Consider the following 26,223-nt stretch of genomic DNA (forward strand, 5'->3'; position numbering starts at 1 on the left):
TGATAGCTGTGTTTTAATTTCTAATATCTATAGTGCGTTGGCTGTGGGGGTTTTTTTCTTGTTTTTCTTTTGTTTGTGTTTTGAGGGGAGGGGGTTGTTTGTTTGTGAGTGACTATGGCTTACATTTTGCCTTCTTGTAAACCTGGAATTTGAAAACACAGAACTCTGAATACACCACTACAGTTGAAAAAAAAAAAAACCAACCACATTGTTTTCCCGCTGGCTTATGTTCTTGCAGTTCAAACTACCTTTGAATATGGCTGACCTTCCCAGGTTCAAGGCTTCCAAAAAATGAAGTGGAAAACAGTATTTAAATGTAGGAAAAGTCCATGCTAAATGTATGTGAAGATGAGGCAAATGACACCAGTTAAACTCTCTATCTCAAGATTTTCGGAGTATTGAGGGAAAGGAGGATAAAAAAAAAAAAGGTTATTCAGCAGGTGGGATGTTGGGAGGTGATCCCTTTGTTACACATGGTAAGAAAACATAATCTTTTCCAGGTCACCTGGAGGAGAACCTCCAGTTTCAGGAGGCTGGTTAGAGTAACAAAGGAATAGGACAACTAAAATTGTTCTTTATGTGTTAATACATAGTTAATTTTGTGTCCGGCAAAACTAAACCTACGACAAAGAAATACTATTAAGTATTTTATTGCTGAACAATGTTTCCTCCATGTTTTCGTCTCTCTCCTCTATTTCAATTCTGTGTATGTAACTGTTTCAAAAAAAGTCTGCTGGCAATGCTGTTGGGTAAAACAGCCCATTCTAAATCTGTCTAATTGTTTGCCACCCCCTGATTTTAACAGTCATTCCATCCTCACTTAATTATATATATCCAGTGTCCACATTTTAATAGAATATTAAGTCCCTGTTCTTCTTTGGCTTAGAAGAAAAAAGCTAGTTTCTGAGTGTCTAGCATCTATCATCTGGTTTCCAAATGAATGTGTATATGAAAAGTTCCTCCTAACCCAGGTTTCTAAACTGTTTACCTGGAAGAGGTAAATCAAAATACAGAGTTGTAGACCATCAGTCTAGGTAGCAGATAAATAGGAAAAGGTCTTCCAGGCTACTCAAGCCATTTGAAAAATAACCCATAAAATTTAATTGCAATGACTTGATATTTTTATGATTCCTTTTCATGGATTAGCATCATTGTTTAATATAAAACATTAAGAAATAGAACAATATATATAGTCTTGATCATGTCAAGTGTTGGGGTTTTGCTGCTCAGAATTATTTCTCTTACAACAGGATTGTTTCAGAATGCCCGCTGTAGCATGATAGTAATTTTCTAAGGACATAATTTATTGGTTTTTCTGTCTTTTTTTTTTTTTCCACAGTATTTGAACTCACTCATAAAATGCAAAACAGATTGGATCTATATCCTCTTCACTCACTATAGACTTTAATGCATTTCATTACATCTGTGCAGCTGTGGGACATCTTGAGAGGAGATGAGATGTGGTATGGACGCCACTGTTTTGATGCCCAGGGGTGAAATCACATCTGAAATTACAGTCCCTAAAATCACTTAACTTTTCCATTATTGAAGGTTAGAAGCTGGTGTAAGCTGCTGAAAGACCAGTTACACTGGCTAATCGTGATAGATCCTGTGCTGCGATCAGGCTATGAACAAATTCTGTAAAGACATTTGTGTCATCTCTAAATTTTGTTACAATCTTTTCTTCATTAAAATAATACATAGTTGATGGATCTATGTAATATTTTCCATTCTCTCTCTCCACTGCCAGACCACTAACAAGATAGAGCATTAAATGGTTTCTTTTATTTTATTCTTTGCTTTTATTTACATTTGACAAAAATATAAAATTAGTACCTTGGCTGGTTGCTGCTTCTGCTTACCAGTACCTACCTTCCGCTACCAAACCTACCTAGTTTGCACACCTGTATAAGCAATATTCTTTCCTCTGTTTCCTTCTCCTCTCCTTCCTTTAAAGACAGTTATGGATTTGGACAGGAAAGTACGGAAGGTAAAGTTCTCTCAAGTGTTGACTTAAACTTGCAGTTAGAAAAGTCATTGCTGTTTTGACCTGGACAGAATTTTAGTAGCATATCCTTCCACTCTTGCTGAATTAAGGTCAGTAGTATCTTGAAGATATCCCATACCCCTCTTCAGAAACCACAGCAGGCTCCTCTTCATTCACTGTGAACTTCAGCTGTAAGTTATTTACCTGTTGACCACCTGAATACTGTAGTTCTGCATGGTTCATGCTTGATATTGGTGCAAAAGTGGAGAAACTTCTTCATCAGTGCCTGATTTGGAACATTTCCACAAAGCTATGATAAAAAAGCTCACGCAGACAAGTTGAGCATAACTCTTACTAGTAAATAGAGTACTATCAGAAGCCTAGTTATAGCAGTCTTGAAATCAGAGCATTTACTCAGGTACTTAGGAGGAACCAGTGGCCTCTTCTGAGCTTTGTGCAGCTGTGATGATATTACTTGCAAGACCCTGGATAGCTAGCAGTCCAGATCTGGAATGGTTATGTAGGCTATAGTCATTGCAGGAATCTGAAATATAGACACATTCTTCAGTCAGTTAATTCAGAAAGAGTACTTAGCTTTCTTTTCTAGCTTTCTTTCCAGGCAAAACCAAAAAGTGGGATGTTACGCGCTAGACTCAGGTTTTTTTAATTTATATTTTTTTTTGGTGGAACTTAAAATTTACCTTGCAAATCTAGAGAGATGACATGACTAATGAGAGCAGAGGAAGAAACTGATCACAGTTGTCAATAAAGCTTATCTTGTTTTGTTGTTTGCTGATGAAGGTTTTGCAGCTGAACAGCTAGGATTATCATTTTGCTTCCTACGTTCTTTATAATCAGCAGGAGCTTTTCAAAAGTATAATGTATGATTCACAAGGTATTTTTTGTTATTGTTAGAAATAACTTGGAAGCATCTATTTAACTCCCAGGATGCAAATATTACTTAACTAGTAGCAGGAATAAAATATGCTGTTTCCTAATGTGAAAATTGAGATATGTTAAACTTGGCTTTTTTTGGCCTTAAAAGTACAAGATTACAGATATATATGTTTGTGTATATATATGTGTGTATATATATAAAGAAATTGTATGCGGATGTAAATAACAGGTTGAAAAGCAATGAAGTGACAAACTAACTTTATGTTAGAACATGTTGTTACACCATAAAATATTCTAAATTACTAGAATTAACAGTATAGGCTTCATTTCAGATGCTGCAAATCAGGAAGACTGAAAAGTATAGGATCGTATTTTAGGAGGTTTATAGAGGTTTAAAAAGTGCTTATAATCCACTGTTTGTTTTTTCTTTTTTTCTTTGTCTTGTGTGCTTTGGACAAAATGCCACATGAGATGTATTTTTAATCTAAAAGTCTCTCTGCTTCAGAATAACATGCAATATTTGCCTGCATTTTTCTATTCACAGCTGTTCTTGGCCACTGTTGGCATTAATGGGTATTAAAAGATGCGTTTGTGTCAGAAGAAATTGCTACTCCAAATCAAAACAGGGGAAAGTAGTGTAATCAGTCTTAATTTGAGATCATTTCTTATTCTGAAACCTGCATTACTGACATACCTGTGGAAGCCCTTATTGTTCTTCCCATCCCTTGTCACGTTCAGCTCCAGGTGTGCCTTGGCCTTTCTGATCCCATCCCTACACAACCGGGCAGTGTCCCTGTACTCTTGCCAGGATACCTGTCCCTGCTTACACTGCCCGTGCATTTCCTTCTTGCCCTTTTGTTTGACCTGTAGGTCTTGAGTCAGCCATGCTGGTTTCTTGCCCTACTTTCCTGATTTCTTACACCTGGGGATCAAGATCTGCCAGCTCTGTTCTGATCCCTTGTCCCTGAGGGCAGTTTCCCAGGGGGTCCTATTGACTTAACTCCTCAAAGAGCTGGAAATTTGCTTTCCTAAAATCCAGGGTCTTTACTCTTCCCCTGACCCATATACCTCAGGACTGTAAACCAGTGCTTGATCACTGCAGTCCAGGCTGCCTCCAATCTTGACATCACCAATTAGCTCACATTGGTGACCAAAAGGTTCAGTATCATATCCCCTCTGGTGGGGCTGTCTGTTACCTGGCTTAAGAAGTTGTCTTTCATGCACTCCGGGAGTCTGCTGGATTGCCTACAGTTCGCTATGTGGCTTTTCCAGCAGATGTTGGGGTGGTTGAAGTCCCCCGGCAGGATGAGAGCCTGTGATCCTGATGCCTCCTGTAGCTGGAGCAAGAAGGCTTTGTCAATAGGCTCCCCTTGATTGGGCAGCCTGTAGTAGACGCCAACCACAAGACGCCAACCTTTGTTGCCTTGGTCTCTTGTTCTTACCCATAGGCTTTCAACCTGCTCACGGCTATTCTTCAGAGACAGCTCTTCACACTCTACCCTACTCTTGATGTAGAGGGCAATGCCTCCATCCCTTCTTCCTCCCCTGTCTCTTTTGAAGAGCCTGTAGCCATCGATAGCCACACTCCAGTCATGGGATTCGTTCCCCCCAAGTTTCAGTAATGGCAGCTAGGTCATAGCTTTCTAGCAGCATGTTGGTTTGCAGCTCCTCCTGTTTGTTGCCCACGATGCGTGCATTGGTGTAGAGGCACTTCAGCTGGGGTGTCTGCTGTGTCACCTTCTTATGAACATCCTTAAATTCCTTTGGAGTATTTCACTGGTGTATCCCTCTTGGCCCCTATTACCTCAGGGGCCTCTGGCTCGTCTCCATAAGACTTCAAGTGTGCTGCATTGCAGACAGCACATCTCAAAACAACAGTCTGTGGGCCCTCACTGGCACTCCATCCCTCTAACTGTTGCCTGTCATCCCACAGCTTGTCACGGGGAAGCCTGACACTGCCCCTCTCCCTCTTCAAACCTAGTTTAAAGGTCTGTCAATGAGCCCCACCAGTTTGTGAGCAAAGACACTCTCGCCCCTGGAAATCCTCCTGTTCAGGCTGAGCTAGGAGAATTATAGATTTTAAGGCTCAAATTCAAGTTGGGAAGGACATTATCCTTGAAAGATAAATTGAGAAACTGATTTTCAGATTTAAATCTACAGCTTCAAGTATTTCAAATTTATAATTAAATTAATAAATCCAGTAAAGATACTACTTTCTATGAATGTTCTGTCTTTCAGATCACTTAGTCATCCCTTCTGGCTGATAATTTAAATATTGAAATTATCTGGAGAACATTCCATTCATGTGATACGGGAATTCATTAAGTTGTGAGAGGGAATTATCTAATAGGATTACAATCACAGAAATACTATTTCTGTAATCTTCTACTTAAAAACTCAAGCTGTTTAATAAGGCTTTCACGTGGCTATTTAAGAGAGTTCAGAAACCTTTCTCTGTTTGGTTCTTTTTAGCAACACTTTCTTTTTTTATTCGAAGAGCTCCTAAACAAGGCGGCTGGGGCCAATACACATGAAAGGAAGTGTAACAGTCACATGGCAGGGAGGTGAGAGGGATGAAAAAGGAGGGGAAGAACATGTTTGTCCTGTTAACCTTTATGATCAGCTGTTACGTTACAGTAGTAATGGAAGGCCTTGGGCTAATGGTAGTTCAGGAACCGTAACTCTCTGGTTATTATGACTTTAATAAACCAAGTATTCTCAGTAAGAAGGCACAGCTTATGGAATTGTGAAGTGCCACCGTCAGTTGGAACCCCATCAGTCTAAATATTTTAATTTTGAAATACCTCAGCTTCCTGAGTTAGAAGCCTAGAGTTCATTTAGTCCTCTATTATTGTTGTAGTGTTTCTGGTGGGTCATTCTGGACACAGCTGTTCCTTGTTGTGAACAGTTTCCTTGATAATTTTGGTGGAGGAAGAGATTTGCCTTCATGTCTTCAGTGCTGTGTTGCAATAATGAACAACTGTTAATTTATTTTTTTTTCATGGCATAATTCTTTCTCCTAACAAAACTTACTGGTTTGATTGCAGAATTGGGCTAATATGTGGGAGTCACCTGAGCCTTGACAGCCCAGGGGAAACTTTTAGGCTAGAGAAATTTGTAACTTCCTCTTTCCCCTTTTCCTTTGAAAAAACTCCCTTTCTAGGCAGTTGAATTGCCATCTGAACAAATGCCAGGTGAAGAACTTGAGCTTGAGCTTCCTGTGGTCACTTTCTTTTTTCTGAAGTGTTGTTTTCAGTGGTTAAGTACAGTTTGGAGGGTGGACGAGGAGGTGGCTTTTACAAAGCGCTTTCTAAAAGAGTGACTAATCAGATACAAGCTAGATTCCAACTGTGTTTTATTATTGACAGTAGCTGATCGAAACAGATGGGAGAAATGTGCACTATAAGCAGAGAAAGCGTGCAGACATAAACGTAGTCATACCAGTCCTGGGTGACTGGGTTGTTGCAAAAAGGTTGCCCTTAAATGTATAGCTCCTAGGTTACCAGACCACGTTCTCCCTGCGGACAGCTGTTGTAGCACAGCCAGTCAGTCTCGGGCCAGACACTGCATTTTTCATTTGATGTGTTCAAACCATTACTCTTGCTGAGTCCATCCTGACATTGACCGGTTCCCACTCAGTCTTCATCATTCTTACTCAATTAGCTACAACTTTATTTCAGCCTGTGTGCTAACAGAGGTTGATGATTTTGAATATGCTACTTAAATAGTCTTTTTTGTAAATACACAGATTGAGTTTTGTAGCAAACACAGAATTTTCAAAGTCACTTACCTGGTTTAGAAGTATGAATCTATTGACAAATACACCGTGTTCTATGCCTCCATTGTAGCGGGTTAGTGCATTATGTTTCTCAATAATAATTAACACTACTTAATCAGAAGCTCAATCAATAGTATTGACACAGTCACTGTAAGCAGTACCTTTGTTTCAAAAAATCTTGTGTTTTATCTTCAGGGCATGTTGCTACCTGATTTTCCAACCAAGCCTAAATAAATGTCAGTGCTTCGGCGAATTGAATTTGAAACAAAACAACAAAAAAAGTGCATCTGGAGTTGTGTAAACCTTTTGGATTACCTTGACAGGGAAAAGGTGAATAAGGCTTTGTTGGTTTTGGCTGGGATGGAGCTCATTTTCTTCAGCCAGTATAGTGCTGTATTTTAGATTTGTGACCAAAATTGTGTTGATAACGCACCAGTGTTTTAGGTGAGCAGTGCTTACACAGTGTCAAGGCCTTCTCTGCTTCTCATTCTGCCTGCCCCCAGCAAGTAGACTGGAAGGGGACACAACTGGGGAAGCTGACCCAGATTGACCAAGGAGGTACACCATACCATGTGACCCCCATGCTCAGCAGTAAGAGCTGGGGGAAGCTACCTTTTCCCAAGGTAACCATTGCTCAGGGACTGGCTGGGCATTGGGCAGCTGGTGGTGAGCGATTTGTTTTGCATCATCTGGTTTTTGTTGCTTTTTCTACCCCCACCCCCTCTTCACTTACTAAACTGTTTTTATCTCAACCTTTGAGTTTTCTCGCTTTTGACCTTCTGATTCTCTTCCTCCATCCCACTGGGTGGGAGCAAGCAAGCAGCTGGGTGGGAGCTTACCTGCTGACCAGGGTCAACCCACCACAGGCTTTCATTCAAAATAGATTATTTTCACGTTAAATACAACTCTTTATAGTAGTCACTCTCTTATTATCCTATATAAAATCTGTTTCCTCTTTCTGAATATTCCTTACAGAAAAATATACTGATTTTGAATAGAATTTGATGGATACTTCAGCTTGTGGTCATGAAGAAATTTAGGAGATATGGGATTTTGCCTGCTGGCAGAAATGGCTGAAAGGGTTCAGCCAAAAAAACCATACTTTCTTCTTTACAGGATGACATCAATGTCAATAAAAATGCACGTGGAAGTTAACCCATTTCCAGCGAATTTTACCAGTCAGCTAATCAAAAGCATCAAAGCTTGCTAGCCTTTTCAGTATTCACAGCTTTCACAGCTCTCCACTCATGGCCCCAGTGGAACCATTTGGCATCTTAGTCTCAAGAAGCAGCTTGCCATGGTGCATAGCTGCTGGTCTTTGTGCTAATTGCGCATTCTACTCCTTGACAGGTTGGCTGTAATAGTGGCATTGCTTGAGATCCTGTAGAATTCCAGAACTTTGCCAGAGTAAGCCCCTTTACAACAATTACAAATTAATGGGCAAATGTCACTGCTCAGTAAGATTTTTAGACTTTATTTGGTTTATAATCCCCAAGAAAAATACCCTTTTTGGAGAGCAAATTAGGCTTTCTTCCCGCAAGGTTTTTGAAGTTTATTACATCCAAAGTCTTTTCCGGCTGGGATCTTTAGATACAAAGTTTTTCTCAAAGGTGCAAATTTCTGTGGGCTTGGCCTGTATTTCATATACTACGTTAATAATCTTGACTATAAATATTTATCATTAATATTTAATACTGATTTTAATTTGTCAGGATTTAACTGTAAGAAGATATTTGCTTAAAATGTAGTAAAAGTAACAGCATAATCTGCCGTACCCTCCTCAGCACCCCCCAAGGATTAACAACATGTTGAGCAAAGTAAAGATAAGAGACCAATTCCTACAATAAGTTGAAGCAAAGATATGTCAAATGAATTTTTCTAATTTTACTGTTTGAAATTTGAATCAGTAATTTGATAAGATCAGTTTCTTCATGTCCAGTGCATGGACTCTTAAGAAACACTTCTTATGTGCAGGGTTTTTCTTCCTTTTCTTGTTCTTTGTCAGATTTTCTGAGGAAAAAATCTTTTTTGATTCTTCTTCTCCAATTTTGAATCTGGTCTTAGGTGTCCCAACAGAGTGATACTTGTAAAGCTTTAAATAACATATTATTTCACATATCATCTACACAATGTAGCTTTCTTTTAGTATCTGAAAGGACATTTATCTTTTCAGTCAACACAAATAATCTGTGTGTATAAAAGCATTTATATTACTTTAATTGTTCAAAAGTATGAATAATTTACTTGACACCGTTGCTATGGAGTACTGAATAAAACAGAAGAGAATCTCAGTAGCTCAGGAGGTATTCTCATTATCAAGAGATCTCATCAATTAAACTTTTTTTTTGTAGTCTAATGCCCTTATCTTGTTTAATGTCACTATTTAAGCTAAAAGGACACTAGCATCAGAGATAATACCTCCATTTTCTTCCAGCTGTGGCAAGAAAGGTTATCCTACTCAGCTGTCCGTGGAAACAGTTTTTATACTCCCTTGCAGAACCAGAAAAAGCGTTTGTTTTTTCGTAATACAGCTCTCTCTAAGATTTTGTAAGCCACACTGAGAAATTTGAATACACCTTGCTTATTAGCAATAAAAATACTGAACTGTTGAACCCTTAAGGTAATTAAGGTAATTTTTTTTTTTTTAAAGACCTCATCTTTTCCACTTGATTAAATTTTATTCCCTGTGCTCTGCAGAAGTCATTCTGTTCATGTGCTGCTTTCAGGTTTTTGTCAGCTAGTGGTCTGCTGTTTTTCATGTTACTTGATTTTCTTTAATTTGTGTGGTTCTGATTAGGATATGTTGAAATAGAGGAGTTAAACAAAACAGCGGAGGTGTAACTTGGGAAGAGAAATAATGCTATACTATAACCGCTTTCCTTCTTCGGACCACTTTCCTGCTCTACAAAAAGCATCTCTATGATGCTTCCTTCTTTCGCAAGGATATGTTCATTCTTAATTGATAAGCACTTTTCTGTTCTCCCTGAAGTCCTTTAGTTTTATATTGATATTTTAATTGTTCAGTGCTTTTGGTTCTTAAGTGATGAGTGCACAGGTAGTTAACAAAACACAAAATTGTGAAGGAGAAAAAAAGCCACTCTCTGTATTTGCAATCAATGTTTCCAAACTTCTGTTGACCTTTTAGTGGCACCAGTATATCTGAGTGTAAATAGCATGTGTAGACATATAGAATAATTAAATTGTGATGGAGGTGGTCTTGTTAATGAACTTTAACTGATTGTCATTATGCTTTTAAGCTTTATTCAGTGACATACGTCCAGTTTTATGCAGTTCAGTGGGAACCATAAATACCTGTTTTCTTTAAATAAAAAATAACTTGTCATATGATAGGCGGAACTTCTTAATTATCATAGCTAATTGCATTTATTGCCTTCTCAAAATAAGGTAGTTGCTAAATGCTGCATTAATGCATATACAATTAAAAACTGCTTGCATTTACAAATCAGTCACTGTAGAGTCTTACCACTAATGTACAGATATAATCTCTGCATTGAATCAAAATACATTTGATATGGCTAAGAGAGAATGTGATGAACCTTTTATGAACGTATGATGAAACAAATCATGCAAACTAAATAATTGTATCTCTAGAGACCAATTAGTTTCTTCAACAAATAGACCAGTTCCCATGCTGGTTGATGATAGTATCTCTATATCTTTCAGGTGCTGGGTGTGGTGGGTTACAGATGTCCTTTTCTCTTGTACATGATAAAAGGCCTAAAGCAATGTCACCTGATTTCATGCACTGCAAGACCCTCTGGTATAGCTTGTGAGCATGAGAACTAAAAATTTAAAAATGAGTCTGAGTGGAGCTGTGGTGCTTTCTGAGAAGTGTTATTTCTTTAATTCTTATGTCCATAAGCAAGTAACATGGCTAGGATCACTGGTCTAAAGCACTCACCCAAGTGCAGCTGCCCTTCTGCAATTTCTGCACCTTTGGGCAACAATAACGTTATATATTATTATACAGGTCACTAATTGAATTTTTTAAGGGGAGAGGGGAGTTTAATTCCAATAGTTTATATTTCACCACAGAAAATTCAAAATAAAATGTATAATTTGCTTAGCAAATTGGATTAGCAAGCTGTGTAGCTATTGATTGATTTGGAAATCTCCATGTTTCTTTCCTCTGGGTAGACAACTTCAGATAATAAGACAAAAAGTATTATAGAAGAAAAGCTATATTAGAAGCAACCTTATTAAGCCACTTGTTTGAGTAACTGAAAAAAAATTAGCAGTATGTTGCTGTACTTTTATATAAAAAAAAATTAAACCGAAGAATCCCACTGAATTAAACTTCATTTGTTTAGTTTCAGACTGAAGTTGGCCTAAATGTACATGTTTGGTTGATACTAGAAATTAATATTAACCTAATATTTTATATTAAACTCAGTATAAATACATATGTTCTCCATGTTACCTGGCAGTGTTTGCTCCACTTACTCAGTGACTCTGCAAATACTCTTAGGTAGCAAAAAGGTGTGTGCTTGCCCTTAATAGAGACTTCAAAAAAGTTGTTTAATAAAATGCCAAGATATGAAAACTTCCCTATTTTTCCTTTCATGCTTATTTGAAAAAGAAAAGTCTGTAGTCTCAGCCACTGGGATCTGTTCTACAGAGCTATAGAAAGATACACGTGCTCCAAAAACGGGAGAATCTCCATATACCTTAGAAAAAGCAGGAGCGCAAGCACACGACCCTTTCTGCTTACAGTGAAGACTGTAGCCATGCAGAATTTGAGATTGCAGGCCCTTGGAGTTGAACATCATGGGAACAATGCGAGTTCTTTCCTACTAAAAGCAACATCAGCTGACCTATACCCATATTTTGGTCATGTTTATCTCATCTTGAAGTGTTATAAAATCTCATTCCTGAGCAGATGTATGTGAAAAGCAGTCGAAAGTCTTCCACTGAGGAGCTTGTGATGAGAAGTCCTGAAATCTTTTAGACTCTTCATGGGGTGGGCTGTCTATGAGGGGAAGTGACTAATAGGAGTTGTGTAAGCAAAGATGGAAAACAGACTTTTTTTTCTAGGAAAGAGATGTCACATTTTTTTCTTCAGTGGTTCAATGCAGCTGGCTGGCATAAGTTTACAATTAAGTATGTATAATTCAGGCAGTTTTGTTGTTCAGTCGTGGAACAAACTTCTCTGGAGATCTTGAATCACGGTAGTTATCTCCTGAAGAATGGCTTAAAAATTTTGTAGGTTGTAGGTGATTTGTTCATAGGAATGATTCTCCAATACATCCAGTACAAGTGTTGCTATTCTTGCAGTGATACTAATATAAGGACGAGGTATAGTCAGTCATATCAGCCACCACCTACACATGCTCTAGAAATACACTGATGAAATTCAATAGACTACTGCCACATGAGTTTCTGTGTTGCTTGTAGATTAGAGTGGATTTTGTTATTGTTTTACTGACATTCCATTGGAAAAGATTACCTAAAAGTAGTTATTCCAAAACAGTCTCAGAATAGTAACTTCTACAAGTCACTGGCCATAGAAAAATACATCAGATCTTATCTGGAGAGAACACAATATTGTATCGGTTATAGAGAAAAGCAATTACTGTCATTGTACCAAACTTTCAAGTTTGTTCTTCTCTGATGAAAACAATGTGGAGAAATAGATATCAATCTTTGGCCACAAATCCTGATATTTTCAGGGATATAGAAAATTCCCAGTACACTTTAAGACTTGAGAAGATGCTTAGTTTTATAAAACTTTCCATGTATCCTGCTGCCCTTGAATTCAGCAGAAGCTGCTGTGTAAAGCAACAACAGGGTTAATCCAGTGTTGAGACCTTTCAGAACTCTTATACTAGAAAACTGACACTGATTTGTACTGATCTAAAGGTTAAAGCCTTTAGATCACACCACCAAAAAAAGGAAACTATTTCCAGTGTGGTGTTGCCCAGTACATGTGTTTATTGGAAAAGCTACCTGAACAGAAGCCAAAATAATCTCCTAAGAACTGGCTTTAAACAAGCAAATTATGAACAAAATAACAATTGACTGAAAAATCTTGAAGTAAGAACATGTACAATATTTAAGGCTATTCAATTTTATTATCAGACTCCCAGTGACTGGAGAGAGACCACTTGAGAAGATAAAGTTTCGTTTCTGTCTCTGCAAATTCCAACTCACAGTATTCTCAGATATTCATCTCTTCAATATTTTCCTTCTCTAAATGCAGCCTCTTTTGTTCCATGCAACAATAGGAAAAAAAACCCAAACCTGTAGCTGTTCCATACCCTATACATCCATTATTTTTAATTACTGATGAGAAAAATGTAACAATATTGGTATACAGGAGGCCAGGGTGCTCTTTGCTTAGTATTTCTCATGTTGACTCATCATATGTGAGTCATTGTGTGTAGGTTCTTGGGTCCCTCCCCCACCTCCACAGTTTGGTACTAGTTGTGTTTTAGTTTAATAAAGTTTGAAGGCATTTTTTTATCTCAAGAGTTCCCGCATGTGCAGCTTGTACTGTTTTTCCACAGGATACTTGGGGCAGCCTTCAGTTTCACTCTTCATTGTTTGTTTGCCGTTTCTAAGGAAAGGAGTATTATCTGTAAAATGAGTCTGAACGGGTCTTTTGTTCTTCTTTTTCTTACTGAAACTAATAGCAAAATAACTCTTTGAATTAATGTTTGGGATTTATTTTTTAACCTGGCAATATTTTTGAAGTAGACACACTTTTCAGATTAATGATAAAAAGCAGTAGTTTTGTGTTTATTTTCTCTTGACTTTTTATGTCCATAAGAACAGCAGACTTTGCTCTAACAGCAGATTTGCTGTAGTGCTCGGTTCAGCTTCTTGTGTTTTGTACCTTTACCAGCATAATTCATTTAAAAATGTTTGGTTTTAATGCTGTGAAAAAAAGACTCTGTGCTATTACAATATTTGGGGCAGTTTAGAAAACGGTCAACAATGGCATGCCTAGTGGTTAATACTCTATGTGTCTTGGCTCTCGCAGTGCCTTTTTATATATCTAGACAACAAATTCCTAGATAACGAATTCCCTGTAAGGTAGATTAAGTTTTAAAGTTTGTGGAAGACACCGAGGGACTACTGTATTGCAAAAAAGCTGAATTTTTACTAGTCTTTTTGCTGAAAAGGTTCAAGGATAGGACAAGATAATATTTTTTTGGTCCTTCGTGTATTTTAATACATACCAGTTTATACTGATAACATGTAACTTTCTCTGGAGTTTTCAGTTTGTACTGTTCTTATTATAAACGTTCATCAGCAGTTCATTCCAGAAAAAGGATAATCCCTTCTTGTGAGAAGCAGTGTAGGAAGGAGCACTGAAAAAAGCGAGCATTTAAAAGGGATAAACGTAGAGGAGAAATTTGGTTCTGTTGAAAACTTGAAGAAAGTACGACATTGTGTGCCAGAGAAGAAACAGAGACACTGATAAGTTGATCTGGATCATAAAGCTAAAGGCTTAGAAGATATTAAGCCTTGCTGGGACTCCAAATACTAAGGTTTAAATAAAGTATGTTATCACATGTAACGTGGATGATGCTGCATGTGGAGAAGGGTCAAAGGTAGCATAAAAAGGGTCAAAGCGCAGCATAAAATAACTGTAGTAATAGCGTTTGGGGTGCACTTGTAAATGAAATATTATTATAATACTAAAATATGAAAAAATATGGTGAATTCATACACGTGTCCTGTGGTGTCAATCATTTATTATCTAGGGAAATAGTGTAAATTCCAAAGAAAGTTAATCTGTATTAACATGAGAGTGTTGTGAAGAAGCTGTGCGCACTTGCGAATGGTTTCATTGATTTAGTAGAATAGCTTTCTTATGTTCCCCAAGTATTATGTTTCCATATGGTACCTGTTTTAATTTGCTAATAATCTGGTTTGAGTGAAAAAAACAATAATTTATTCCACTATCCAAAATGCAACTAGGTGGTAAACTAGCAGATAACACATCAGAAGCATGCATATGTTTGGGTGTTCTAATATTTTCTTTTGATATTGCAGGGAACAGCATACTCCATTCAGCAGCAGACAGTGTGACAAGCGCAGTACAGAAGGCAAGTCAAGCTTTGAATGAGCGTGGTGAAAGGCTAGGTCGAGCAGAAGAAAAGACAGAGGAGCTGAAGAACAGCGCTCAGCAGTTTGCAGAAACTGCCCACAAGGTAAGACTTTGGTGGGATAAGGCTCTTAGTAGGTTGAAGTCACACATTCATTTCTTTTGAGAGGAGGAAGTTTTTGAAAGAATTGCGGTCAGTCACTGTTTACAAACAGCTTGCTGTTTTTCTTGATACCGTTCCTCACTTGTGAGATTTCTGGTTTATAACTGTTTCTGTGTATATATCTGAGGTTTGCTGCATTTCCACCCGAACTCATATTACGTATTTTCACCTTCCTGAAGCATACTTCAAATCCATCTTCCCCCTGCTGTTTGGTACTATTCCTCATACTTTGTGCGGTAGCATAGTGAAATTGTTGTTAATCCCCTTTGATAAGCAGTCATAGTTCTGTGACTGTCTGTTTCTAAAAACCTATCTCTTTATGTCTGGAAATGTTATTTATGAGGATTTTGAGGAATTGTTCCATCTCAGAAATGTGTGGACATTCCCTGTTCTAGGTGGAAGGTATTGACAGTGCTATGCCTGTTGCTTCTGCTTGTGCATAATAGTGCTGAGCTTCCATCTCTGTGAAAGAAATTCTAGGCATCCACAGCATTTGATTTGGTGGCTATGTAACACATCCACGGCAGACAGAATGCTTTAAAAGAAAAAAGTAAAAGTTTTCTGAAGGTGAGCAACCATTTTAGCATGCAGGTTTGATAGTTGTGCTGCTTGGCACGGTCTAGGCTTTATCATGCTTATACCAAAAAATGTCTTCCTACTGCATTAACACTAGAAATCCTGGATTGGTATCTTGCAGTTCTATACAAGCTTCTGTCTTATGTAGTCTTTGAAATGTCACAAAACAACTTATTTTCATAGAATCCTGGGATAATCCTCTACTTTGTGGTCCATTTAGATTAGCATGGTTCATCTTAGTGGCCTGAGTATGGTACAAGCCTGCTCTTCCATCTAACACCGCCACCTTTCCAGCACCACCCTCCCCCAGTGGTGATAACTATGTGAACCAAGAAAACCAACCTTAAAGAGCAGCTACCACTGCTTCTAGGATAGGTAGCAAAAGGTTTGCCGCTTTAGAATAAAGCGTAGAGTGCTGCTTGGTAAGGAGTTCAAAAATGAAAAATGCCTCTGATAGTTGGGTCGCTATGAATCTTGATTAAGATTTGAATAGGTTTCATTAGTCTGTGTTGCCCTTTCATCTTCCACGTGTGCAGAACAGCAGTTCCACAGATGAAGACTTGCTGCGAACAGAAATAAATTTTTTCAACGTGTTCTATTAGGAAAATCTTATTTTTAAAAATCTCAGGATTAGAGGATCTGGTATTGTAATAAAAATACCATCTTTGATAGCTTGTGCTGTACCATATTTAGAAGTAAAAGTTTAAAAAATCCTGATGTAATAATTCAAAACAAATATTGGAAGCAAACATGGCAGGAATGGTGGAGAAGCTAAAAACATCCACAAGTATTTTATTTTTTTAATCAAATAAAAAACTATGGAAAAATTCTCAATCAGGATTTTGTACGTAGTCATTTGAGTTTACATATCCCTGTAGCAGTAAGCGAGAACAATTTCTGCAGGAAATGTCTAAGTGATGCGGAATAGAGAAAGATCATCTCCATTTGGACTGTGTGCTGGGCTGAGATTTATGAAATCTTCCTGCCAGTCCAGTTCTACAGATCACCAGTCTTCCCCAGATGAGTGTGAGGCCTCGTGCTGTTGAAGCTATCCCAGTTACCAGGTGCCTGAAACAGGAGCCTGACAGTCTTGCAGTGGATGATAGTTAAGGATTTGTAATAAACGCTTGGGTTTTGTCTTTTTAACAATAAAATAACATCTCTTGTTTGAAGAAAACAAAATATAGTTTAGTTCTTAGAGGACCCTAAATGAATACTTGTCATCTTAATGATCATAAGGATAACTTAGTAAAATGGGGTTTACGACTTTTTTTTTTTGTGCAATTTTTTCTGTATTGTTGCCCCAACTCTTGAATTCTATCGTAGAGGTGCTGTAGTCCTGCAGTTCCTCTACTGTTATCTCACAAAAATGCATATGGCAGCCACTCAGGAATGTTTTAGGTTAGAGAGGCTGTTGCTTTATGGTGGTGTGCTTTGGTTTGCAAGAGTGTGTTTTGGTGGAGCATTTAGGAATAAGTACAGTATTATTTATTGTTAATGTTCCTCTGGTTAAGTCTTTGAGGAGCAGCTGCTAGTCAGATCTTACATGTTGTTGGCACAGAAAAGAAAATATATGACTCCAGTGAAACCAGGAAAGTGAAGTCCAGCTGAGTGTTTCTTAAATGGCAAAATTGTAACTTTCTGGCAAAACAGCGACAGTGAAGAGAAAGGCACCAATTTTAACTTATAAGTGTTTGTGAACACTTCGTGCAGCAAAGCATTTTGGTTGGTTTTTTTTAATCCCATTGTGGTTGCTTTGCCATTTGGTTCCCATTTTGGTTGCTTTAGAGTTGCCTTCAGTAAAACAGTAAAAGTACTTTGAATTATTGTCAGCCCATAATTAATTTTGCCACTACGGTATCATGACTGGATACAGATTTCTCTTACAGCTTAATTTGTTTGTCTGGACATTACTTGGGCAACAAACAGGAGCAGCTGGAAGCTGTTAGGCAGCTGCAGAACTATGATATAGTTGCCATCACGGAAACAGGGTGGGATGACTCACACAACTGCAGTGCTGTATTGGATGGCTATAAAATCTTCCGAAAGGATAGACGAGGAAGGAGAGGCGGTGGAGTAGTCCTGTATGTTTGGGAGTGTTTTGACTGTCCAGAGTTTGACGATGGTGACAACAGGGCTGAGTGTTTATGGGTAAGAATCAGGGGGAAGGCCAACAAGGCAGATATCGTGGTGGGAGTCTGTTACAGACCACCCAACCAGGATGAAGAGGTAGATTAAATATTCTGTGAGCAGCCAGGAGAAGTCTCACAGTTGCTAGCCCTTGTTCTCTTGGGAGACTTCAACTTAGCAGATGTCTGCTGGAATTACAGTACAGCAGAGAGGAAACAGTCTAGGAGGTTCCTGGAGTGAGGGGAAGATAACTTCCTGACACAGCTGGTGACTGAGCCAACTAGGGAAGGCACCTGCTAGACCTGTTGTTTGCAAATAGAGAAGGACTTGTGGGTGATGGGAAGATTGGAGGCCATTTTGGGCATAGTGATCATGAAATGACAGTTTTCAATTTTTGGAGAAGTAAGGAGGGGGGTTAGTAGAACTGCTACCTTGGACTTCCAGAGGGTAGACTTTGGGCTGTTCAGGGGACTGGCTGGCAGTCCCTTGGGAGGCATTCCTGAAGAGTAAAGGACTCCAAGAGGGCTGGCCATTCTTCAAGAAAGAAATCTTAAAGGTGCAGAAGCAGGTCATCCCCATATGCCAAAAGATGCGCTGACATGGAAGAAAACCCACCTGGCTGAATGGAGAGCTTTGGCTGGAACTCGTGAAATAAAAGAGAGTTTGAACTTTGGAAGAAGGCGCAGACAATCAGGAGGACTACAAGGAAGTCGTGAGGGGTGTTGGTTGACAGTTGCTTGAATATGAGCCGGCAGTGTGCCCAGGTGGCCAAGAAGGCTAACAGCATCCTGGCTTGTGTCAGAAAGTGTGGCTAGCAAAACTAGGGAAGTGATTGTCCCCCTGTACGTGGCACTGGTGAGGCCACACTTCAAATACTGTATTCAGTTTTGGGCCCCTCACTACAAGAAAGACATTGAGGTGCTGGAGCATATCCAAAGAAGGGCAACAAAGCTGGTGAAGGGTCTAGAGAACAAGTCTTAAGAGGAGCAGCTGAGGGAGCTGGGATTGTTTAGCCTGGAGAAAAGGAGGCTGAGGGGAGACCTTATCACTCTCTACAACTACCTGAAAGGAGGTTGTAGACCAAGGTGGGGATCGGTCTCTTCTCCCAGATAACAGCTGATAGGACACAAGGAAGTGGCCTCAAGTTGCATCATGGGAGGTTTAGATTGGATTTTAGGAAAAATTCCTTCATTGAAAGGGTTGTCAAGCACTGGAACAGGCTGCTCAGGGTAAGTGGTTGAGTCACCATTCCTGGAGGTATTTAAAAGACGTGTAGACGTGCTGCTTAGGGACATGGTTTAGTGGTGGACTTGGCAGTGTTAGGTTAACGGTTGGACTAGATCTTAAAGATCTTTTCTGACCTGAACGATTCTATGATTCTCCTTCAGCTACGTGTCAGGTTATTTTAAGATAGAAAACGTGTAATGGAGGCAGTGGAAGATGCATGGCATAGGAATGCTCTTTCTAGCATCTTTAAAAAATATCTTAGTCACCTGTAAAAAGCCAAAAAAAAACCCAGCAAAAAACCCCACTTAGTTTGCACCAGACACAATAGCACTCATAGAGTGCTTCTGTTTTGGCTATCAGAGTCTGGTTTTAGTTGTGTAAAAGCTGGAACTTGGTTCAGGGTATCTATCAAATCCTCCGTATCACACCTTCTTCACCATCTTTGTTTGACTCCAGAAAAATTCCTTCCCTTCATTGGTGACTGCACAAGAGCTCAAACTTATGGATTCTGTATAACAAAAACTTGTTGTCAGACTTGCCTGCTAAAGACACATTTTTCTGAAAAAAAAAATTATTGTTTGAGGGGAGAAAGGAAAGTGTTGGTTGGAGTTCTTTCATGCTGAAATGCGTTTCCAGTATATCTCTACAAATAATAATTTTTTTTTAAATGGCATATTAATGACCAGGTCCTTAAGTATCAAAGGCTTACATCAATTAAATTTGAGTCATTTATTGATCAGCATTTCACTGGTAGCAAAGGAGAAAACTTTACCTGCCCCTGTCAGTTATCTTTTCTAGGTAACTTCCTAGAGGGTTCACTCATCTCAGCTTTGTCGGCATGCTCTTATCTAGAGATAACCAATTTTTTATTATACAGAGCCTAAAACCAAGTTCTCTGCTTGGTTTGTCTACACATTTTATAGAGTGTATAAACTCACTTCAGCTCTTTCTTCTCCCTCTCATTTCCAGTTTTAAGTCCATTTTTGAATTATTTGAAATGGAAGTAGTCTGTAATCACGGAGGTAGAACGGCAATCAGTCCTTAATTTTTCATCATTATGTAGCAGCAGAGGTGCTGAACAGGTGTTTTAAATTACTTATCTAGAATTTCTGATTGTATTTAACAATGCAAGTCATTAGGTCTACATGACTGTTCTTTTAAGCTTGTCTTTGTTTCTAGCGTCTTGCTCTAGCCCTCCTCGCGGATAGCAAAATAATGGAACATTGGGAAACACAGCTACGAAAGCAGATAAATCCTGCCTCCTCAGCATAGCCAAGGGAACAACTGCATAGCTACGTGCAAGGAAGTTATGGATTTCAGGCATTTTTGGAGAATTTACAAACTTTTCTGATCCAGACTAGCCACATTAGCTTGATACAGCTATCATTACATGTGATATCTCTTTAATTAATTTTTTCTTTCTTTTTCAGCTTGCCATGAAGCACAAATGCTGAGATACTGCCCAAAGTTGAAATCCTCCCAAGAGAAACTGAAAAGGCTACATTCAGCAACTTTTACAGGAGATCCAGACTTCTGTGTGCTTTTTTTCTTCCAGTTCAGTGGAGATGCATTCTTTCAGTTTCTGTGCAGGAAAAAGTGTTGCATTTCTACCTTTTTGACTTACTTTTGTTCCTCTTTTGTAATATTGCTACACAGTCCTGCAGTACTTTCTACCTGTATTTCAGTTGTTACAGGAGTGAAAGCAAACAGGGGAACTGGACCAAATGACAAGCTGATCAGGATTAAAATAGTAGTATTATTCCCCAGTTGTACAGCAAATTATTTAACTGGTTGCGGACGTATGTGTGGAAATAAAATGCAAAGGGGTATACTTTTCTTCATTTTATGTAGCATCAGCAGAGTGTGAATGTTGGAATTAAACACCTGGGGTTGTAACTGTAGCGGAGAATAGACTGCTTTGTCCTGGGAAACAGAAAAACTTGTTTCTTCTGTCCAGTGTAGGAAGTTTTGTATGTGCCGTCACCAGCATTCAGAAGTGCACATCTGAATTCCATAGGGGAATCTGTTACCAGTGCTGCATTTTGAATATTCCTGTTTTCCCTTCTGGATTGATTATTTGAATAGTATAATGAAACCTACAGAATGTATGCTTGAGGTTTCAAAATTGAAGAAAAACGTAATTTTTACATCTGTACACACATAGCTGTGCCTCAAACACAATCTAGACCTTAGCAATCTGGTATAAAATAACATTTCATTTTCTTTTTACCTGTGATTCTGTGGCTAAAGGCCTATGTAAATGAGAATGCAAAGGCCTGAGAATATGAGAATGCACTATTTTCCAAGTCTTCTGTTTTTCATAACTTCTATAGTAAGACTTTTTGGAAACACTTCAGAAATTTGTCTGATTAGAATGACTTTTGTGTTCGCTAGTTGTCTGATTTTTAAAATAGAGGCTTTCAAAAAGCATGTCTTGGTACAGTAGAGTCATAACTTCTAGTTTGGGTCTCAATTTTCAATATATATTATCACTGGAAGGGTGACTCCCTACTTCATTCTGTATTCACTATATGCAATATGTGCACTGTATTCTCTTACAAAAATAAGTAGGTTACTCTTTTCCTTCACAGCTGTTTTCTTAACATTTTTATGATGTTCTAATACACTTCTAGAACGAAGAACAAAAGAAAAGAAAAAAATGGTGCACTTCTTTCTTTATTTTTGGTTTTTGTTTTGTTTTCTTTTTTTTTTTTAACTGGTAAGCTAGAAACAGAAATCCTAGTTGAAATTTCAGCCTTCATCTTCTGAAGATGCCCGCTCTCCTTTTTTTTTTTTTTTGCCCTCATCTTACCTGAAAGCCAGAAGCCAGGAAGCTGGCATTATATGAATGTACTGTAGTTTTAATTTACAATGTAGAATAAGATTTTTGCATTATTAATGACACTTTAAGCAGACTAAAATCCTCAGAGCAGTGCTTGTAAGCGACATAAAAGCTTCTGTAGTAATTGAGAATATTTTAGTTACTGCAAGCTGCAGTAACTGCAAGTCTCTTGGAAATACCCATTTTGTAAAACGTTGCTTGGCTTTAGGAAGACATTTGCATTTGAACTGAGGACACTGTCTAGTTAACTAGTTGCATTCAAACTTTACATCTATTTTTTTTTCCCTGTAATTTAAACTGTTTTGTATGAAGCTTTTTATTTAATTTCATGCTGGGAATTGAGAGAAGGGGTAAGTTTTTCACCCGTGTAGTACCATACGATCACGTAGATCTACTTAGCATCAGCTCTAACAGTTGCTACATCCAGCACCGTCAACTGAAAAGGAGTTTGGGTACATCTGTTATAAAACAGAACAGACTTATTAACAACGTGGGTTCTGAACACTCTGTTGAGCTCTGGTACCATTAATGCTTGCCCTGGACATGTCAGTAGCTTTCTGAGTGCTATTGTAATGATTATGGGTATTTCCGCGAATTAACCAGGAAAACAGTCCCTCATTAGAAATTAAATTTCTGCTAAAGATAAAATGTTAGGCTATTTTTTTTTTTAAATAGCTGCATTAGAAATCTGTCAGGGAGTACACTTTTGACCATGTAGCTATCTTCTGTCGTCATCTTTTTCACTCTTACTTTTTTAAGTATATTCTGCTGCTAACCTCGCAAGTCTTTCTTTTGAGAGAAAGAAGGAATAGGTTTTGAACTGCTGCCATCTAGCTGGTCTCCTAAGCTTGTCAATAATTTAGAAGAAATGTCTAAAACCCAGATCAGATAAACCTGAAAAGAATTAGTTGTGTAAATTCAGATAAAAAGGCATAGGTTTTCAGGTGTTTACGTGAATGTCAGCTGAACAGGACAAGGTCACAGTTGCACGGCTAAGTTCCAGACCTTTCGTGAGTTGAACTGTTCTAAAACATTACTTTAGTCCCACTGACAGTTTTCCAGATTTTTTGGTTTTTATATCCTCCGGTTAAGTGTATTGTGTTACGTATCATAACTCAGGACTTCTATCCAGCCATCAAAAGCCATTTAGTATGGGAATTCTAAGTAACCTAGTGTTATTGGATGAAGGAAAAGCGGATTGTCTGTGTTTACTTTGTTCTTGCTGTTTGTTAACAAACTACAAGATTTAGTAGTTTTTAGAAATAAAAAATAAAAATCAGAGGTGTATAAATGTCTATCCAAAGGTAAATCTTAGAGCGTTGCAATTTCCTTCTGGAACTTAGCTTGTAGTGTATACAACCTAGTATTATTAGATAGTCATGTACATAACATATACTATAATTCAGGTTAATGTTTCATATGAACGAATGTATTTGTAAATTGTAACAACATCAATAGTTTATCTTTTTAAATTCCTGCAAAGAATAAAAATAATGTATTGTTAGACTTGACTACTGTACTGCAAACTCTGTCTTAAAAGGCTACTTTTGTGTCTAGCAAAAGTTGTGCATTATGTGAAATATTAACAAAAACATGCTCTCTGAAAAGTGATCTTAAAGGTAGGTAGGTTTTGCTATGATATGCCAGAATTGTAATACTTGCTGGTATCTGTTGTAACCAATTTCTTGAAAGTTCTCAAAGATGTAGAAATTATTTTGTGCCATTCTGGGGAAAAAAGTGGGACCTGCTCTCTTGAGTCATTACTGGAAACCCTGGTTTTGTCATTAAATACTTTAACTGTGATGAAAAGAAAACTGTCCGTGGATTATTTGATCTATTCTATCTATCCCTCTATTCGGTCTATTCAAAATAGAAATTATTTGTAAATGATATTTTTATATTTCGCTCTAGCGGAATTATATTTCACTCTAGCAAAACTGAATAAAAATGAGTTCCCACTGTAATGATGAAAACTTTCTGGAGAAAGAATACTGTAATTAAAAAAGAAGTAGCGGGAGCGAGGTTGAAGGATTTCATGCTGAAGCAGATTCCAGACGACAGTTAACACAGGTTGAAGTTAGCATCCTGCCTAAAGGCTGTACAGGTTAAGAACAACTTTGGTGTTAATTTTGCTTTCAATTTTCTATAAAATGCTTATTCTCACATCTTTATTGTTTTCTTTTGGTCATCTAACTTTATTGATATTTTTTTATCAAACCAAAAGCAATTTTAATTGCCCTGTGGGAATAAAACTATAAAGGTAAAGTTGTTCTACACAGAGAGAAGCAATCCCATATATTCCAGTGAGAGCTACTTGCACAAGAATCGTATTGAATATGATACTGGCTGCTGACATCTCTCTTTTTCAGGCTTAAACGTGGTCCCTCAGATCCTAATCTCAAAAATGTCCTGTTGACGAATACCGTCAACTAGTTAAGTTACTTGCATTACTGGGTAAATTTTGCCACAATGTATGCCATCTGATGTTGAATGCCATATGTGCCCAGTGCCCAAACTGTATGAAACTTTTAGGAAAATAAATAGATCTCTGGTGGATCAGAAGCAAACAATGCAACAGCATTTTCTTGTAGTTTATACATAACAATTCAGCTGTTCTTTTCCATCGTTATTGTTAAGTTTATCCTGTAAGAATACAAAAAGAAAATGGTTCATTTTCTGAGCGTTTTTTAGACCATTTTCACCATGTTGGCTTTTTTTTTCTTGTTCTTACCATTTTCATGAATCATCGGCCTAATCTGCTGCTGTGTATAATTTATGATAAAGATGATAGGGTTTTGTTTGTTATCTTTGAGTCACAGAAGAGGCTCAAGCGTGAATATTAGGATTTCTAAGTAGAAGACACGCTAGTATGTTGAGTGTGTTGGAGAGTATTGTTGCTGCCACGCTCCTGAAGACATAACATTTGACTGAGAAAATCAAACTAAGATGCCGGTCACCTTCAGCTGCAAGCCACACTATCAGTGACAGTATGCGCCACTCCAAGTAGTGAGCAGATCACTAGACCTGTCCAGGACTCGCTAAGGATTGCACTGTCTCAGATTAAAAATTGCTTAATTTTTTTTCAAAAGTAGCCTCTCATGGCAGTGGTCAGCTACCGGTGGGGTAATGACGTGAACTTATATAAACACTAATTTTTCCCATTATTCTGAAACCTCAGGATCCACTTCATAGCACATCATTTCAGCTTGTTTTGTGCACCATCTGGAAGCACTGTATGGTATTTTATATTTATGTTTCCATTATACTTCTTTATTATTATTATTTGAGTTACTATCTTTTTGGCTGCTGTTGCCCTCATGCAATCCAAATTGTGGTAACATTTTTAAATAGATAATTAATGTGATAGTGGTTACCTTTAGCAGGGGTTGACTAGGGATTACAGGCACAAAAAGCAATTTACTATTTCATTTCACAATGACTGAGCAACTCTAAACTGAGTGCAAAGATACTGTTACATGGAGGCATAGTAGTACGGCAGATCTTCATCATTAAGGCCAAGTATTCAGGGTATAAAAATAAGCTTGTTAGCTAAGGCAGTCAGAGGGCTTTAGACGTGTAGAGAATAGGCATGTAACAAAATTCTAATTGATATTTTAAACAATTGCGCAGGTCTTGGGTAGCTAAAATGGTGAAAACTTTTGCAGAGGAGCTGGACTTCAAGCCTGCGTTTTGTTGAAATTCTGTTGCTGCTAAAGATGGGAGAACAAAGAGTTTTCTTCTGTCTGAAGTGTTGTGTTCTGCATAGAACAGAAAGGAAATGTGACAAAAATAAACCGGAAAATTTTTATAGTGTTTCATACTGTATCAAAAAGGAAGTTTTCAACACATGCAACTAACATTAATCAACATGCTGGTTTTAGCCGAATGGGGGGGGGTGGGGGGGGGGGGCTATTCCTATTTCAGAAAGAAGAGATACAGAAAAGCTTTCTTTGGATTAGCATGATCAGAAAATAAGGATTTCTACACCAAGTGCATTTACTTGTGGGTAGTAGTAAGATTTTAATGAGACTCCTTCTTTCCAAAACTTTTATGAGTTTTATTAAACCCAGTGTCTGGAAATATTTATGACAGCTGTGAGATCCTTAGTGTTGTAGGTGCGGTTGGGGCTCTGATAAAAGGCGTTCAGCATTAATAATAGATGGCCGACATTTGTTTGGTTGAGGTTTGTAAGACAGCTTAGTTCAGTCAGAAGCATCCCAATATTGCTCTTTAGGGATAAAGAAGCGTAAGGACTGTCTGTGCTGCGAATCAACAGTGGCTAAATTCGGAGGTGAGGGTGGGCATGACGAGGGAAGGGTTGGAGACTCCTGGTCACCACAGGAGGAAGTCAGAAGAGGTGATGCGAAGTGAGCCCTGTGATGATGCAGCTCCCCGGGAAGAGGAGAGCAGAGGGCTTGCCATTTGTGTTTTCTCACAAGTGGGTAGAGAACCATCCGCAATTTTAGCAGCCAGTTCTAGCAAACTTTCTTCGGTACAGTCCCGAGGGATTCTAAACCTTCGTCTAGAGAAACGTGAGTACCCTTGGTTT

General features: G+C 38.2%; 1 protein-coding gene across 3 annotated transcripts in view; it reads left to right on the forward strand.

Annotated features, from left to right (window-relative positions):
* The window catches only part of STXBP6 (syntaxin binding protein 6), a 124,992-nt gene extending 102,651 nt beyond the window's left edge, over nt 1–22,341 (forward strand). For all 3 annotated transcript variants that reach the window (XM_054200101.1, XM_054200103.1, XM_054200102.1), the window contains 2 exons: nt 14,685–14,842; nt 20,263–22,341. In XM_054200101.1, coding sequence (XP_054056076.1) covers nt 14,685–14,842; nt 20,263–20,286 — 182 coding nt within the window. In that variant the 3' untranslated portion in view covers nt 20,287–22,341. The remainder of the gene's footprint in view (nt 1–14,684; nt 14,843–20,262) is intronic.
* Nucleotides 22,342–26,223: the final 3,882 nt, after the last annotated feature.

The sequence above is a fragment of the Rissa tridactyla genome, chromosome 4 (assembly GCF_028500815.1).
Source record: "Rissa tridactyla isolate bRisTri1 chromosome 4, bRisTri1.patW.cur.20221130, whole genome shotgun sequence".
Lineage (NCBI taxonomy): Eukaryota > Metazoa > Chordata > Aves > Charadriiformes > Laridae > Rissa > Rissa tridactyla.